The sequence below is a fragment of the Bufo bufo genome, chromosome 10 (assembly GCF_905171765.1).
Source record: "Bufo bufo chromosome 10, aBufBuf1.1, whole genome shotgun sequence".
Lineage (NCBI taxonomy): Eukaryota > Metazoa > Chordata > Amphibia > Anura > Bufonidae > Bufo > Bufo bufo.
In genome coordinates, this window is record NC_053398.1 from 11,557,986 (window position 1) to 11,574,838 (window position 16,853).

The following is a 16,853-nucleotide window of genomic DNA, read 5'->3' on the forward strand; positions in this document are numbered from 1 at the left end:
TGGAACACCAGTTGGGGCGCCATACTATTTAAGTAACTGAACACCAGGTGGAGCCATACTATGTAAGTAAATGAACACCAGATGGCAGCATACTATGTAAGTAAATGAACACCAGGTGGAGCCATACTATGTAAGTAACTGAACACCAGGTGGCGCCATACTATGTAAGTAAATGAACACCAGGTGGCGCCATACTATGTAAGTAACTGAACACCAGTTAAGGCGCCATACTATGTAAGTAACTGAACACCAGGTGGAGCCATACTATGTAAGTAACTGAACACTAGTTGAGGCGCCATACTATGTAAGTAAATGAACACCAGGTGGCGCCATACTATGTAAGAAATGGAACACCAGTTGGGGCGCCATACTATGTAAGTAAATGAACACCAGGTGGCGCCATACTATGTAAGTAAATGAACACCAGGTGGAGCCATACTATGTAAGTAAATGAACACCAGGTGGCGCCATACTATGTAAGTAAATGAACACCAGGTGGAGCCATACTATGTAAGAAATAGAACACCAGTTGGGGCACCATACTATGTATGTAAATGAACACTAGGTGGCGCCATGTTATGTCAGTAAATGAACACCAGGTGATGCCATACTATGTAAGTAAATGTCATAACTGTTCATTGGGTCGCATGTAAATGCCAAATATAAGGTAATTAATCTTTTATGATCTACACAATAAATATTATATTTAATGATGAGACAACACTCTTAGGCGGCATGCCTCCATCACTGAGCTAAATAGGCACAGAGAAGTAAGTATACACATACCCATTCACAGATATGGAGAAAGAAAGTAGGAGGAAAGTGTCTACTTATAGTTTGGTGACCGGGTGACTAAAACACTTTCCATTCCCTCCAAAGTGGCTGATTATGAAAGATTTGACTGTCTTTGCATATTGGGAATAAATACTATACATCATATATAACATGGCTGTGACAGCCAAATTATTAATATTCTTACCTGTAATAAATATAATTTATGCATTATTATATGTATATTATTTTCATATAATATGGTATTTAACCATGCGATTATAAGCATCATTTAAAGGGCCACTCCTGTTTGGCTAAGCCCTATAACTGAGTGCAGTTTCTCTAAAAAAGTAAGGTTGATTATGATGGGTTTTGTAGGGGTTGGGGCCCCTAAAATATAGAGTGACCTATTATTAGTGCCCCAGTCAGGGCCTCCCTATTACCTTAGTGTACCCTGTGGGATATCCCTCACAGACAGCCCCACTATGTAGCTTAATTCTCCACCTCCAATGCGCCCACTGTTAGATCAACATCACAGTCCGATCTGCTATATATTATACATTCAGTGATTACGAATATGACCGGGATGCAGATCACCAGTATAGTCCATGCTAAGACGCCCAACCAGTAAGAGAAGCCGAGACCGGACCAGTTCTTCTGTATCTCCTCCAGGTGTTGCCCAGTAAAGATAGTCCAGCCCACAGAGAAGAAACATCCTAAAAGGATAGAAGAACATAAGTTTAGGAAAAAACATGTCATCATTCAGTGGGGTCAATGGGAATCACCTATACCTTGCAGCAATAAACTTTAGTCCACCCCAAACCACAATATTAAATCAATAAACCTGCAGTACCAACCCAAACCACCAGGTGGTGCAAACTCATTAGGTTAGGTCCCAAATTCTTATTGTACAAGGAAATGTATTCACTGTTTTGGGCAGGAATCATATATCCTACTGGAGGGTCTTGCTTTTAGTGTACAGGATTCAACCTGGATATAGTTCACCAACCAAGGGGTTGTCACTCCATGGCCGTCATAGCCAGTCATGATACCGACAAAAAATGTCACAATCCTGAGAAATTCAGACCACTGACAGTTACGAGACCCCTTTATGTAGCCGCAATTCATCTCCGGTAGTTTCTCACCTGTGGGTAAAAGTATAGTCAAGAAAAGGATTGCAGGACTTGGCTCATGTTCAGTATCTTGGAAATATTTAGGATTCTTCCAGCCAAACAAAAAGATCAGGCAGGTACAGAAACTGGCAGCAGCCATAATGAGGGAGATACCGAAAAAGAATAACTGAGCTTCTTGGGCTATCACATAGAAAAAGAGAGAAACAGAATAAGTAGAGTAAATTGAATAATGATATTCAAAAACACAGAACAGAATGTACTCATATAAAAGAAGGACTAGCATAATACTGCTCCCTATGTACAAGAATATAACTACTATAATACTGCTCCCTATGTACAAGAATATAACTACTATAATACTGCTCCTATGTACAAGAATATAACTACTATAATACTGCCTCCTATGTACAAGAATATAACTACTATAATACTGCTCCCTATGTACAAGAATATAACTACTATAATACTGCTCCTATGTACAAGAATATAACTACTATAATACTGCTCCTATGTACAAGAATATAACTACTATAATACTGCTCCCTATGTACAAGAATATAACTACTATAATACTGCCCCCTATGTACAAGAATATAACTACTATAATACTGCTCCCCTGTACAAGAATATAACTACTATAATACTGCTCCTATGTACAAGAATATAACTACTATAATACTGCTCCTATGTACAAGAATATAACTACTATAATACTGCTCCCTATGTACAAGAATATAACTACTATAATACTGCTCCCTATGTACAAGAATATAACTACTATAATACTGCCCCCTATGTACAAGAATATAACTACTATAATACTGCTCCTATGTACAAGAATATAACTACTATAATACTGCTCCTATGTACAAGAATATAACTACTATAATACTGCTCCTATGTACAAGAATATAACTACTATAATACTGCCTCCTATGTACAAGACTATAACTACTATAATACTGCTCCTATGTACAAGAATATAACTACTATAATACTGCCTCCTATGTAGAAGAATATAACTACTATAATACTGCCTCCTATGTACAAGAATATAACTACTATAATACTGCCTCCTATGTACAAGAATATAACTACTATAATACTGCCTCCTATGTACAAGACTATAACTACTATAATACTGCCCTCTATGTACAAGACTATAACTACTATAATACTGCTCCTATATACAAGAATATAACTACTATAATACTGCTCCTATGTACAAGAATATAACTACTATAATACTGCTCCTATGTACAAGAATATAACTACTATAATACTGCTCCTATGTACAAGAATATAACTACTATAATACTGCTCCTATGTACAAGAATATAACTACTATAATACTGCCTCCTATGTACAAGAATATAACTACTATAATACTGCTCCTATGTACAAGAATATAACTACTATAATACTGCTCCTATGTACAAGAATATAACTACTATAATACTGCTCCTATGTACAAGAATATAACTACTATAATACTGCTCCTATGTACAAGAATATAACTACTATAATACTGCTCCTATGTACAAGAATATAACTACTATAATACTGCCTCCTATGTACAAGACTATAACTACTATAATACTGCCCTCTATGTACAAGACTATAACTACTATAATACTGCTCCTGTATACAAGAATATAACTACTATAATACTGCCTCCTATGTACAAGAATATAACTACTATAATACTGCCCTCTATGTACAAGACTATAACTACTATAATACTGCTCCTATATACAAGAATATAACTACTATAATACTGCTCCTATGTACAAGAATATAACTACTATAATACTGCTCCTATGTACAAGAATATAACTACTATAATACTGCTCCTATGTACAAGAATATAACTACTATAATACTGCTCCTATGTACAAGAATATAACTACTATAATACTGCCTCCTATGTACAAGAATATAACTACTATAATACTGCTCCTATGTACAAGAATATAACTACTATAATACTGCTCCTATGTACAAGAATATAACTACTATAATACTGCTCCTATGTACAAGAATATAACTACTATAATACTGCTCCTATGTACAAGAATATAACTACTATAATACTGCTCCTATGTACAAGAATATAACTACTATAATACTGCCTCCTATGTACAAGACTATAACTACTATAATACTGCCCTCTATGTACAAGACTATAACTACTATAATACTGCTCCTGTATACAAGAATATAGCTACTATAATACTGCCTCCTATGTACAAGAATATAACTACTATAATACTGCCCTCTATGTACAAGACTATAACTACTATAATACTGCTCCTATATACAAGAATATAACTACTATAATACTGCTCCTATGTACAAGAATATAACTACTATAATACTGCTCCTGTATACAAGAATATAACTACTATAATACTGCTCCTATGTACAAGAATATAACTACTATAATACTGCTCCTATGTACAAGAATATAACTACTATAATACTGCTCCTATGTACAAGAATATAACTAATATAATACTGCCTCCAATGTACAAGAATATCACTACTATAATACAGCTCCTATGTACAAGAATATAACTACTATAATACTGCTCCTATGTACAAGAATATAACTACTATAATACTGCTCCTATGTACAAGAATATAACTGCTATAATACTGCTCCTATGTACAAGAATATAACTGCTATAATACTGCTCCTATGTACAAGAATATAACTGCTATAATACTGCTCCTATGTACAAGAATATAACTGCTATAATACTGCTCCTATGTACAAGAATATAACTACTATAATACTGCTCCTATGTACAGGAATATAACTACTATAATACTGCCTCCTATGTACAAGAATATAACTACTATAATACTGCCTCCTATGTACAAGAATATAACTACTATAATACTGCCTCCTATGTGCAGGAATATAACTACTATAATACTGCTCCTATGTACAGGAATATAACTACTATAATACTGCTCCTATGTACAAGAATATAACTACTATAATACTGCCTCCTATGTGCAGGAATATAACTACTATAATACTGCCCTCTATGTACAAGAATATAACTACTATAATACTGCTCCTATGTACAAGGATATAACTACTATAATACTGCTCCTATGTACAAGGATATAACTACTATAATACTGCCTCCTATCTACAAGAATATAACTACTATAATACTGCCTCCTATCTACAAGAATATAACTACTATAATACTGCTCCTATCTACAAGAATATAACTACTATAATACTGCTCCTATGTACAAGAATATAACTACTATAATACTGCCTCCTATGTGCAGGAATATAACTACTATAATACTGCTCCTATGTACAAGAATATAACTACTATAATACTGCTCCTATGTACAAGAATATACCTACTATAATACTGCCTCCTATGTACAAGAATATAACTACTATAATACTGCCTCCTATGTACAAGAATATAACTACTATAATACTGCTCCTATGTACAAGAATATAACTACTATAATACTGCCTCCTATGTACAAGAATATAACTACTATAATACTGCCCCCTATGTATAAGAATATAACTACTATAATACTGCCTCCTATGTGCAAGAATATAACTACTATAATACTGCTCCAATGTACAAGAATATAACTACTATAATACTGCCTCCTATGTACAAGAATATAACTACTATAATACTGCTCCTATGTACAAGAATATAACTACTATAATACTGCTCCTATGTACAGGAATATAACTACTATAATACTGCCTCCTATGTACAAGAATATAACTACTATAATACTGCCTCCTATGTACAAGAATATAACTACTATAATACTGCCTCCTATGTACAAGAATATAACTACTATAATACTGCTCCTATGTACAAGAATATAACTACTATAATACTGCTCCTATGTACAAGAATATAACTACTATAATACTGCTCCTATGTACAAGAATATAACTACTATAATACTGCTCCTATGTACAAGAATATAACTACTATAATACTGCTCCTATGTACAAGAATATAACTACTATAATACTGCCTCCTATGTACAAGACTATAACTACTATAATACTGCCCTCTATGTACAAGACTATAACTACTATAATACTGCTCCTGTATACAAGAATATAACTACTATAATACTGCCTCCTATGTACAAGAATATAACTACTATAATACTGCCCTCTATGTACAAGACTATAACTACTATAATACTGCTCCTATATACAAGAATATAACTACTATAATACTGCTCCTATGTACAAGAATATAACTACTATAATACTGCTCCTGTATACAAGAATATAACTACTATAATACTGCTCCTATGTACAAGAATATAACTACTATAATACTGCTCCTATGTACAAGAATATAACTACTATAATACTGCTCCTATGTACAAGAATATAACTAATATAATACTGCCTCCAATGTACAAGAATATCACTACTATAATACTGCTCCTATGTACAAGAATATAACTACTATAATACTGCTCCTATGTACAAGAATATAACTACTATAATACTGCTCCTATGTACAAGAATATAACTGCTATAATACTGCTCCTATGTACAAGAATATAACTGCTATAATACTGCTCCTATGTACAAGAATATAACTGCTATAATACTGCTCCTATGTACAAGAATATAACTGCTATAATACTGCTCCTATGTACAAGAATATAACTACTATAATACTGCTCCTATGTACAGGAATATAACTACTATAATACTGCCTCCTATGTACAAGAATATAACTACTATAATACTGCTCCTATGTACAAGAATATAACTACTATAATACTGCCTCCTATGTACAAGAATATAACTACTATAATACTGCCTCCTATGTGCAGGAATATAACTACTATAATACTGCTCCTATGTACAGGAATATAACTACTATAATACTGCTCCTATGTACAAGAATATAACTACTATAATACTGCCTCCTATGTGCAGGAATATAACTACTATAATACTGCCCTCTATGTACAAGAATATAACTACTATAATACTGCTCCTATGTACAAGGATATAACTACTATAATACTGCTCCTATGTACAAGGATATAACTACTATAATACTGCCTCCTATCTACAAGAATATAACTACTATAATACTGCCTCCTATCTACAAGAATATAACTACTATAATACTGCTCCTATCTACAAGAATATAACTACTATAATACTGCTCCTATGTACAAGAATATAACTACTATAATACTGCCTCCTATGTACAAGAATATAACTACTATAATACTGCCTCCTATGTGCAGGAATATAACTACTATAATACTGCTCCTATGTACAGGAATATAACTACTATAATACTGCTCCTATGTACAAGAATATAACTACTATAATACTGCCCTCTATGTACAAGAATATAACTACTATAATACTGCTCCTATGTACAAGGATATAACTACTATAATACTGCTCCTATGTACAAGGATATTACTACTATAATACTGCCTCCTATCTACAAGAATATAACTACTATAATACTGCCTCCTATCTACAAGAATATAACTACTCTAATACTGCTCCTATCTACAAGAATATAACTACTATAATACTGCTCCTATGTACAAGAATATAACTACTATAATACTGCCTCCTATGTGCAGGAATATAACTACTATAATACTGCTCCTATGTACAAGAATATAACTACTATAATACTGCTCCTATGTACAAGAATATACCTACTATAATACTGCCTCCTATGTACAAGAATATAACTACTATAATACTGCCTCCTATGTACAAGAATATAACTACTATAATACTGCTCCTATGTACAAGAATATAACTACTATAATACTGCCTCCTATGTACAAGAATATAACTACTATAATACTGCCCCCTATGTATAAGAATATAACTACTATAATACTGCCTCCTATGTGCAAGAATATAACTACTATAATACTGCTCCAATGTACAAGAATATAACTACTATAATACTGCCTCCTATGTACAAGAATATAACTACTATAATACTGCTCCTATGTACAAGGATATAACTACTATAATACTGCTCCTATGTACAAGGATATAACTACTATAATACTGCCTCCTATCTACAAGAATATAACTACTATAATACTGCCTCCTATCTACAAGAATATAACTACTATAATACTGCTCCTATCTACAAGAATATAACTACTATAATACTGCTCCTATGTACAAGAATATAACTACTATAATACTGCCTCCTATGTACAAGAATATAACTACTATAATACTGCCTCCTATGTGCAGGAATATAACTACTATAATACTGCTCCTATGTACAGGAATATAACTACTATAATACTGCTCCTATGTACAAGAATATAACTACTATAATACTGCCTCCTATGTGCAGGAATATAACTACTATAATACTGCCCTCTATGTACAAGAATATAACTACTATAATACTGCTCCTATGTACAAGGATATAACTACTATAATACTGCTCCTATGTACAAGGATATTACTACTATAATACTGCCTCCTATCTACAAGAATATAACTACTATAATACTGCCTCCTATCTACAAGAATATAACTACTCTAATACTGCTCCTATCTACAAGAATATAACTACTATAATACTGCTCCTATGTACAAGAATATAACTACTATAATACTGCCTCCTATGTGCAGGAATATAACTACTATAATACTGCTCCTATGTACAAGAATATAACTACTATAATACTGCTCCTATGTACAAGAATATACCTACTATAATACTGCCTCCTATGTACAAGAATATAACTACTATAATACTGCCTCCTATGTACAAGAATATAACTACTATAATACTGCTCCTATGTACAAGAATATAACTACTATAATACTGCCTCCTATGTACAAGAATATAACTACTATAATACTGCCCCCTATGTATAAGAATATAACTACTATAATACTGCCTCCTATGTGCAAGAATATAACTACTATAATACTGCTCCAATGTACAAGAATATAACTACTATAATACTGCCTCCTATGTACAAGAATATAACTACTATAATACTGCTCCTATGTACAAGAATATAACTACTATAATACTGCTCCTATGTACAGGAATATAACTACTATAATACTGCCTCCTATGTACAAGAATATAACTACTATAATACTGCCTCCTATGTACAAGAATATAACTACTATAATACTGCCTCCTATGTACAAGAATATAACTACTATAATACTGCTCCTATGTACAAGAATATAACTACTATAATACTGCTCCTATGTACAAGAATATAACTACTATAATACTGCTCCTATGTACAAGAATATAACTGCTATAATACTGCTCCTATGTACAAGAATATAACTACTATAATACTGCCTCCTATGTACAAGAATATAACTGCTATAATACTGCTCCTATGTACAAGAATATAACTGCTATAATACTACTCCTGTGTACAAGAATATAACTACTATAATACTGCCTCCTATGTGCAAGAATATAACTACTATAATACTGCTCCAATGTACAAGAATATAACTACTATAATACTGCTCCTATGTACAAGAATATAACTACTATAATACTGCCTCCTATGTACAGGAATATAACTACTATAATACTGCTCCTATGTACAGGAATATAACTACTATAATACTGCCTCCTATGTACAAGAATATAACTACTATAATACTGCTCCTATGTACAAGAATATAACTACTATAATACTGCTCCTATGTACAAGAATATAACTACTATAATACTGCTCCTATGTACAGGAATATAACTACTATAATACTGCCTCCTATGTACAAGAATATAACTACTATAATACTGCCTCCTATGTACAAGAATATAACTACTATAATACTGCTCCTATGTACAAGAATATAACTACTATAATACTGCCTCCTATGTACATGAGTATAACTACTATAATGCTGCTCCTATGTACAGTAATATCTACTAAAAATTTTGCTCCTATGTACAAGAATATAACTACTATAATACTGCCTCCTATGTACAAGAATATAACTACTATAATACTGCTCCTATATCCAAGAATATAACTACTATAATACTGCCTCCTATGTACAAGAATGTAACTACTATAATACTGCCTCCTATGTACAAGAATGTAACTACTATAATTCTGCCTCCTATGTACAAGAATATAACTACTATAATACCGCCTCCCATGTACAGGAATATAACTACTATAATACTGCCTCCTATGTACAAGAATATAACTACTATAATACTGCTCCTATATCCAAGAATATAACTACTATAATACTGCCTCCTATGTACAAGAATATAACTACTATAATACTGCTCCTATGTACAAGAATATAACTACTATAATACTGCCTCCTATGTACAAGATTATAACTACTATAATACTGCTCCTATGTACAGGAATATAACTACTATAATACTGCTCCTATGTACAAGAATATAACTACTATAATACTGCCTCCTATGTACAAGAATGTAACTACTATAATACTGCCTCCTATGTACAAGAATGTAACTACTATAATACTGCTCCTATGTACAAGAATATAACTACTATAATACTGCTCCTATGTACAATAATATAACTACTATAATACTGCCTCCTATGTACAGGAATATAACTACTATAATACTGCCTCCTATGTACAGGAATATAACTACTATAATACTGCCTCCTATGTACAGGAATATAACTACTATAATACTGCTCCTATGTACAAGAATATAACTACTATAATACTGCCTCCTATGTACAAGATTATAACTACTATAATACTGCTCCTATGTACAGGAATATAACTACTATAATACTGCTCCTATGTACAAGAATATAACTACTATAATACTGCCTCCTATGTACAAGAATGTAACTACTATAATACTGCCTCCTATGTACAAGAATGTAACTACTATAATACTGCCTACTATGTACAAGAATATAACTACTATAATACTGCCTCCTATATCCAAGAATATAACTACTATAATACTGCCTCCTATGTACAAGAATATAACTACTATAATACTATCTCCTATGTACAAGAATATAACTACTATAATACTGCTCCTATGTACAAGAATATAACTACTATAATACTGCTCCTATGTACAGGAATATAACTACTATAATACTGCCTCCTATGTACAAGAATATAACTACAATAATACTGCCTCCTATGTACAAGAATATAACTACTATAATACTGCTCCTATGTACAAGAATATAACTACTATAATACTGCCTCCTATGTACAAGAATATAACTACAATAATACTGCTCCTATGTACAAGAATATAACTACTATAATACTGCCTCCTATGTACAAGAGTATAACTACTATAATGCTGCTCCTATGTACAGTAATATCTACTAAAAATTTTGCTCCTATGTACAAGAATATAACTACTATAATACTGCCTCCTATGTACAAGAATATAACTACTATAATACTGCTCCGATATCCAAGAATATAACTACTATAATACTGCCTCCTATGTACAAGAATGTAACTACTATAATACTGCCTCCTATGTACAAGAATGTAACTACTATAATTCTGCCTCCTATGTACAAGAATATAACTACTATAATACCGCCTCCCATGTACAGGAATATAACTACTATAATACTGCCTCCTATGTACAAGAATATAACTACTATAATACTGCTCCTATATCCAAGAATATAACTACTATAATACTGCCTCCTATGTACAAGAATATAACTACTATAATACTGCTCCTATGTACAAGAATATAACTACTATAATACTGCCTCCTATGTACAAGATTATAACTACTATAATACTGCTCCTATGTACAGGAATATAACTACTATAATACTGCTCCTATGTACAAGAATATAACTACTATAATACTGCTCCTATGTACAAGAATATAACTACTATAATACTGCTCCTATGTACAAGAATATAACTACTATAATACTGCTCCTATGTACAAGAATATAACTACTATAATACTGCCTCCTATGTACAAGAATATAACTACAATAATACTGCTCCTATGTACAAGAATATAAATACTATAATACTGCTCCTATGTACAAGAATATAACTACTATAATACTGCTCCTATGTACAAGAATATAAATACTATAATACTGCTCCTATGTACAGGAATATAACTACTATAATACTGCCTCCTATGTACTCCGGTTTCATACCTCTGCCAGTGGAGGGGGGCGTCTTGTCATTGCTTTGTGTTCTGTCTGATGATTTCTGGCTCCCCCATAGCCCTGTGTTGTTGTACCACTGTGGGGTGGTGGCAGAGATCATTAGGGCTAATGTACCCAGCATGCCCAGCAGCCCTTGTAGGGCATGGCCCCGGGACATTCTGGGCATGTGTGCCGACATTCCTCCTCGCTGCCGGTGGATTTCTCTCTTGTGGATGTTCTTTCGCTCTGTTTCGGAGCCCCCAGTAAGAGGAGCACAGCTGCGCCCCTTCACTTTTGGTTTGGACGCTCCAGTCTTCTGCTGGGTTAATGTGTTGTTGGAGGGAACCTGCCAAGAGAACCGAGAAGCGAAAGTCGGGCCGGTGTCCTCGGGGCGCTCAGGTCTCTCCTTGATGTAAATTCTCCGCAGCTTTAAGACTTTAGAGAAGAAATTTCCTTTTATGGTTCTCACCTCTCTAAGTGCAAAGAAACCACAGGAAATGTAATGAGAATTATTGAGAGCGAGAGGAGAAATCTTTACACAGAGACAGAAAGATATAAAGTAACCACAGTGAATAATCCGACATTCTCTGCTGATTCATGTCATCATCCATAGCTTTATGGTGGTCAGAGCCCTGCCTTTCTGATACAGAGCTCCAAATCTTCTACATACACATGGCCAAACGATAAAATACTTGCTGCCTTCAGCCACCACTAGGGGGAGCTTAGGAGCTCACCTCACACTGTTAGCTAACTCAGAATAGTCTGCAGCAAGCTCCTGAGCTCCCCCTAGTGGTGGCTGAAGGCAAAAAGCATTGTAGAATTTAACTCCTTCCACTGTACATGTACGGCACAAGTTGATGCTTTAAAGATGGCGCCCCGCTCAGGAGCCGAACGGGCGCAATAGCCGCCGGGTGTCTGCTGTTTTGCACATCGGACGCCCGGAGGCATTTTCCATGATTGGCGATAACTCTGATCACAGACATTTAACCCCACAGATGCCATGATCAACTGTAACCATGGCAACAGAGCGGTCTTTTGTCGGGAGCGCTTTGCACCCAGCGGCCGATCGGCTCCACCGCGCAGAGATTGAGGGATCCGTTTCGTTGGTATGGCAGCCTCAGGGCTTCTGAACAGATTAGTTCTCCCATAGACTGCAATGTTAAATCATTGTCCTCTAGGGGGACTTAAAGGGAGTGGGGAAAAAAAGAAAAAAGTTAAAAAATAAAAAAAAAACATACAAATTTAAATTCCCTATATTAAAAATAAAACTGAATAAAAGCAATAAAAAATAAACATCATCAGCACCGATGAATCCCAAACTACCCGTACTATTACAATATAAAGGAATTCGTCCCGTACGGTGAACGCCGTAACAGAAAAAAAAAATCTAAATAGACTATTTGCCGTTTTTTAGACACTTTACCTCCAAAAAGAAATTTCATAAAGATTTACTTAAAAACTCATACACACTCAACAAAAACTACAGATCGCCCCAGGAAAAAAAAGAGCCCTCACAAAGCTCCATAGACGTAAATATAAAAAAAAAGGTTATGGGGGTCAGAATATGACGATGCAAAAAAAAAAACGAAGTGTTTTTTTCCCCCAAAGTTTTAGTTTTTTTAAAGTATTACACAAGAAAAATTATATAAATGTGTTAACTCTCTAATCGTACTGACCTGGAGAATGAAGGTAATAGGTCCGTTTTACCGCATAGTGAAAGCTGTAAAAACGAAACCCATAAAACTATAGCGGAAGTGTGTTTTTTTTTTCCAATTTCACCCCATTTGGATTTTTTTTCTGGTTACCGCTGCATCATATTCAATATTAAATAGTGCCATTAGACAGTACGACTTGTCCTGGGAAAAATAAGCCCCCCAAACGGCCATGTGAATGGAAAACTAAAAAAAAGTTATGGCTCCAGGAAGGCTGGAAGTAAAAAAAATATATAAAAAAAATAAAAAAATCTGAAAACGGCTATGTCTTGAAGGGGTTAAAGAGGACCTGTCCCCTCACCTGAAATGTTTGTTTTAGTAACATGTAATAATTCTGGAGCATCTATACTTATGGTTGTATGAAGTAACATTCCTCTATTATTCATGCTAGAAGTTATGAATGAATTACCAGCAGTTTGTAATGAAGGTCCAGAAGGATGTCACCAGTTGGGGGGTGTCCCTTCACAGTCTGACAATGGCAGCAGTGATTGTATAATGTCAGGCTGTGCAGGGAAACCCCCTCTCAAACTGGTAACAGCCATGTGGACCTTCTTTACAAACTTCTAGCAGCAATAATAGAGGAATGTCACATCATGGATTCATAAGAATAGTAGGGTCTTCTTTAAAGGGGTTCTCTGAGACCACAACGCAGAGTTTAGAAAGGAAAGCCATGCAGGGTGTGAAGACTCCCCGATCACCAGGATCCAGCGCCGCCGGGCCCCCATCTTCACAGCTCCCGGTATCTCCCTCAGCGGTTTTCTGTGTAGCTCAGCGCTCGCGGGCCGAGCCATTGGTTGATCCAGAAGGGACCATAATCGGTGGAGATGGAAGCCCGGCGCAGGACCCTGCCTTCTGGACATGGGTTCCTGATGTCAGAGAACCCTAGTTTAAATGGTGTATTCCCATTATGGACATTGGGGGCATATCGCTAGGATATGTCTGTCTAAATGTCTGATAGGTGCGGGACCCACACCGGAGGGCGCACCATGCATGCGCTGCCGCCCTCCATTTTTTTTTCTATGGGTCTGCCGAAAATAGCCAAGTGCTGGCTCTGCTTTTTCCGTAAGCCGCGTAGAAGTGAATGGAGAAGTGGCCGCGCTTGTGCAGTGTGCTTCCCATTCATTTCAATGGGACTTCCGAAAACAGCCGAGCTCGCCGCGCAGCTATTTTCGGAAGTCCCATAGAAATGAATGGAGGGCGGCCGTACATGCCCCCAATGTCCAAGATGGGAATACCCCTTTAACTGTACATCTATGCAGGGGATTTGGAGCTTTGTATCTAAAAAATAATGAGCTCCAACCGCTATAAAGAGACTAAGGAATTACAGAGAACGTTCGACCTAAGAACGGAGGCGCCATGACCTACAACATGGGCCAAAATGGGGGGAGATGACCTCTTCTCATTGGATTAAAAGGGTAAACCTATTAGATCAGGTGAGGTTCTACCACTGGGACCCCCACCAATCACAAGAACGGCGGCCCCACACGCCCTGCAGCCCCCCTAAGATAAACCATGGCTGCTCCATTCATTTCTATGGGAATTCTGGAGATAGGGGGGCACTGTACTCGGCTATCTCCGGAACTCCCATAGAAATGAATAGAGCGGCCACGCACATGCCCTCACATTCATTTCAGGGGGACCGCAGGAGTTTGGGACCCCCGTTCTCATGATCGGCGGGTAGTCCCAGTCGTAGGACCCCCACCGATCTAGTAGTTATCCCCTAACAACCGGAGTACCCCTGTACACCCTTATGGAGACACTGTTATAGGCTGTGACATCTGAGCAGTCAGGATGCCACTGTTGCCATGGCGACGTAATAAATAATGGTGAGGGGTTATCTGAATGTAGGGATTCAATTAAAAACCCATTTGGATGTAGACTTCAGTGTGGTCCAGAAGGGTTTCTCCTCAGTCTCTACTTTTTGTTTGCTGCCCTCACAAACGCCACAGTGTTCGAACTCCGGCAAAATGGCGGCCGCCAAAATCTGCAGACAGATCCGCCGACACATGCAGCACACGATTGGCACTCTAGCAGCGCCTGTTCTTCATACACATTCTGGCGGTGACGTCATTTCCGCTCAGTGTGGGTGTCTCCGGCCGAGGGATGAGGCTGGAGTCGTGAACGCTGTTGGGGGCGGCCCGGGGTCGGGAGCTGCTGCTACTGGGGGCCGAGGTGAGGTGAGGAGCAGGGGCCTAGGCGAGGTGAGGAGCAGGGGCCTAGGCCTCATCTGCAAGGTGTATTTAGTGTCCTTCTAGCCGCAGGGTGACCGCTGTGCTGCACCTACATTGTATTTAGCTGGATATGTAATGGTATACTATCAGTATATTGCATATAAATGTCCCCCCCCCCAGCTACATAATGTGCATCTGACCTGTCATAGCAACGTGTCCGCCCCAAAATGGCTGCCTGTCGCTATACAGCACTGATTTACGTAGAAGTTATTGCGGGATAGCGGACGATTTAATTGTCGGGAAAGTATTGTGCAAATCTCAGTCCCTTATATGTTATAAAAGACGTAATTAAAGGGGAACCCCTCAAAAAAACATGGCTTCCATTTTATTTATCCATGGCGCTGAAGCAGCGCCAACTTCTAGCGGGGGTCCTGAGCCCGGAGGACCCCCTCCGTTCTCTCCTTGAGCTGAATAAATCTTTTAGGCTTAAGGGGACAGGTAAAAAGTGTCTGGGGTTCAGGTCACTTTTTTCATTATGGATTTAAAAGGAGTGGGATGGCGTACCCCAGAGAGCCCCCAGACACCGTACCCTTAAAGGGATTGTCTGGTGAAGGTTAAAGGGGATGTCTTGAGGACAGAGGATGATGGATATGACACTAGAATACGGGGTCCGACCGCCATGCTCCCCGACTGCTTCCTCCATAGGTTGCATCCTGTATAGTCAAACAGCTTCCAGAAGGTGGTTTCCGTTAGATGCAATTGTGACAAACCCTCAGCGGTGTGAGGTATCAGCCTCTGAGTGGATAGGAGAATGTTGTGATTCACTGACAGCAAGCAGAGTTTTTGAGAATAGAGAGAAATTGAAGCACAAT

The 16,853-nt window shown here is 36.5% G+C and overlaps 2 protein-coding genes across 2 annotated transcripts in view; one reads left to right on the top strand and one right to left on the bottom strand.

Annotated features, from left to right (window-relative positions):
- Positions 1 to 416: 416 nt before the first annotated feature.
- LOC120980953 lies at positions 417 to 15,168 on the bottom strand. Its single transcript, XM_040410348.1, has 4 exons — positions 15,136 to 15,168; positions 12,108 to 12,630; positions 1,917 to 2,084; positions 417 to 1,487 (listed from the first exon to the last, which is right to left on the bottom strand). The coding sequence occupies exons 1-4, from the start codon at positions 15,166 to 15,168 to the stop codon at positions 1,264 to 1,266; spliced, it is 948 nt and encodes a 315-aa protein (XP_040266282.1). The 3' UTR covers positions 417 to 1,263.
- Positions 15,169 to 15,872: 704 nt separating this feature from the next.
- EXT2 (exostosin glycosyltransferase 2) overlaps positions 15,873 to 16,853 on the top strand; it is a 59,663-nt gene continuing 58,682 nt past the window's right edge. Inside the window, exon 1 of the mRNA XM_040409298.1 lies at positions 15,873 to 15,982. The gene's annotated coding sequence lies outside the window, so the exon portion shown is untranslated. The remainder of the gene's footprint in view (positions 15,983 to 16,853) is intronic.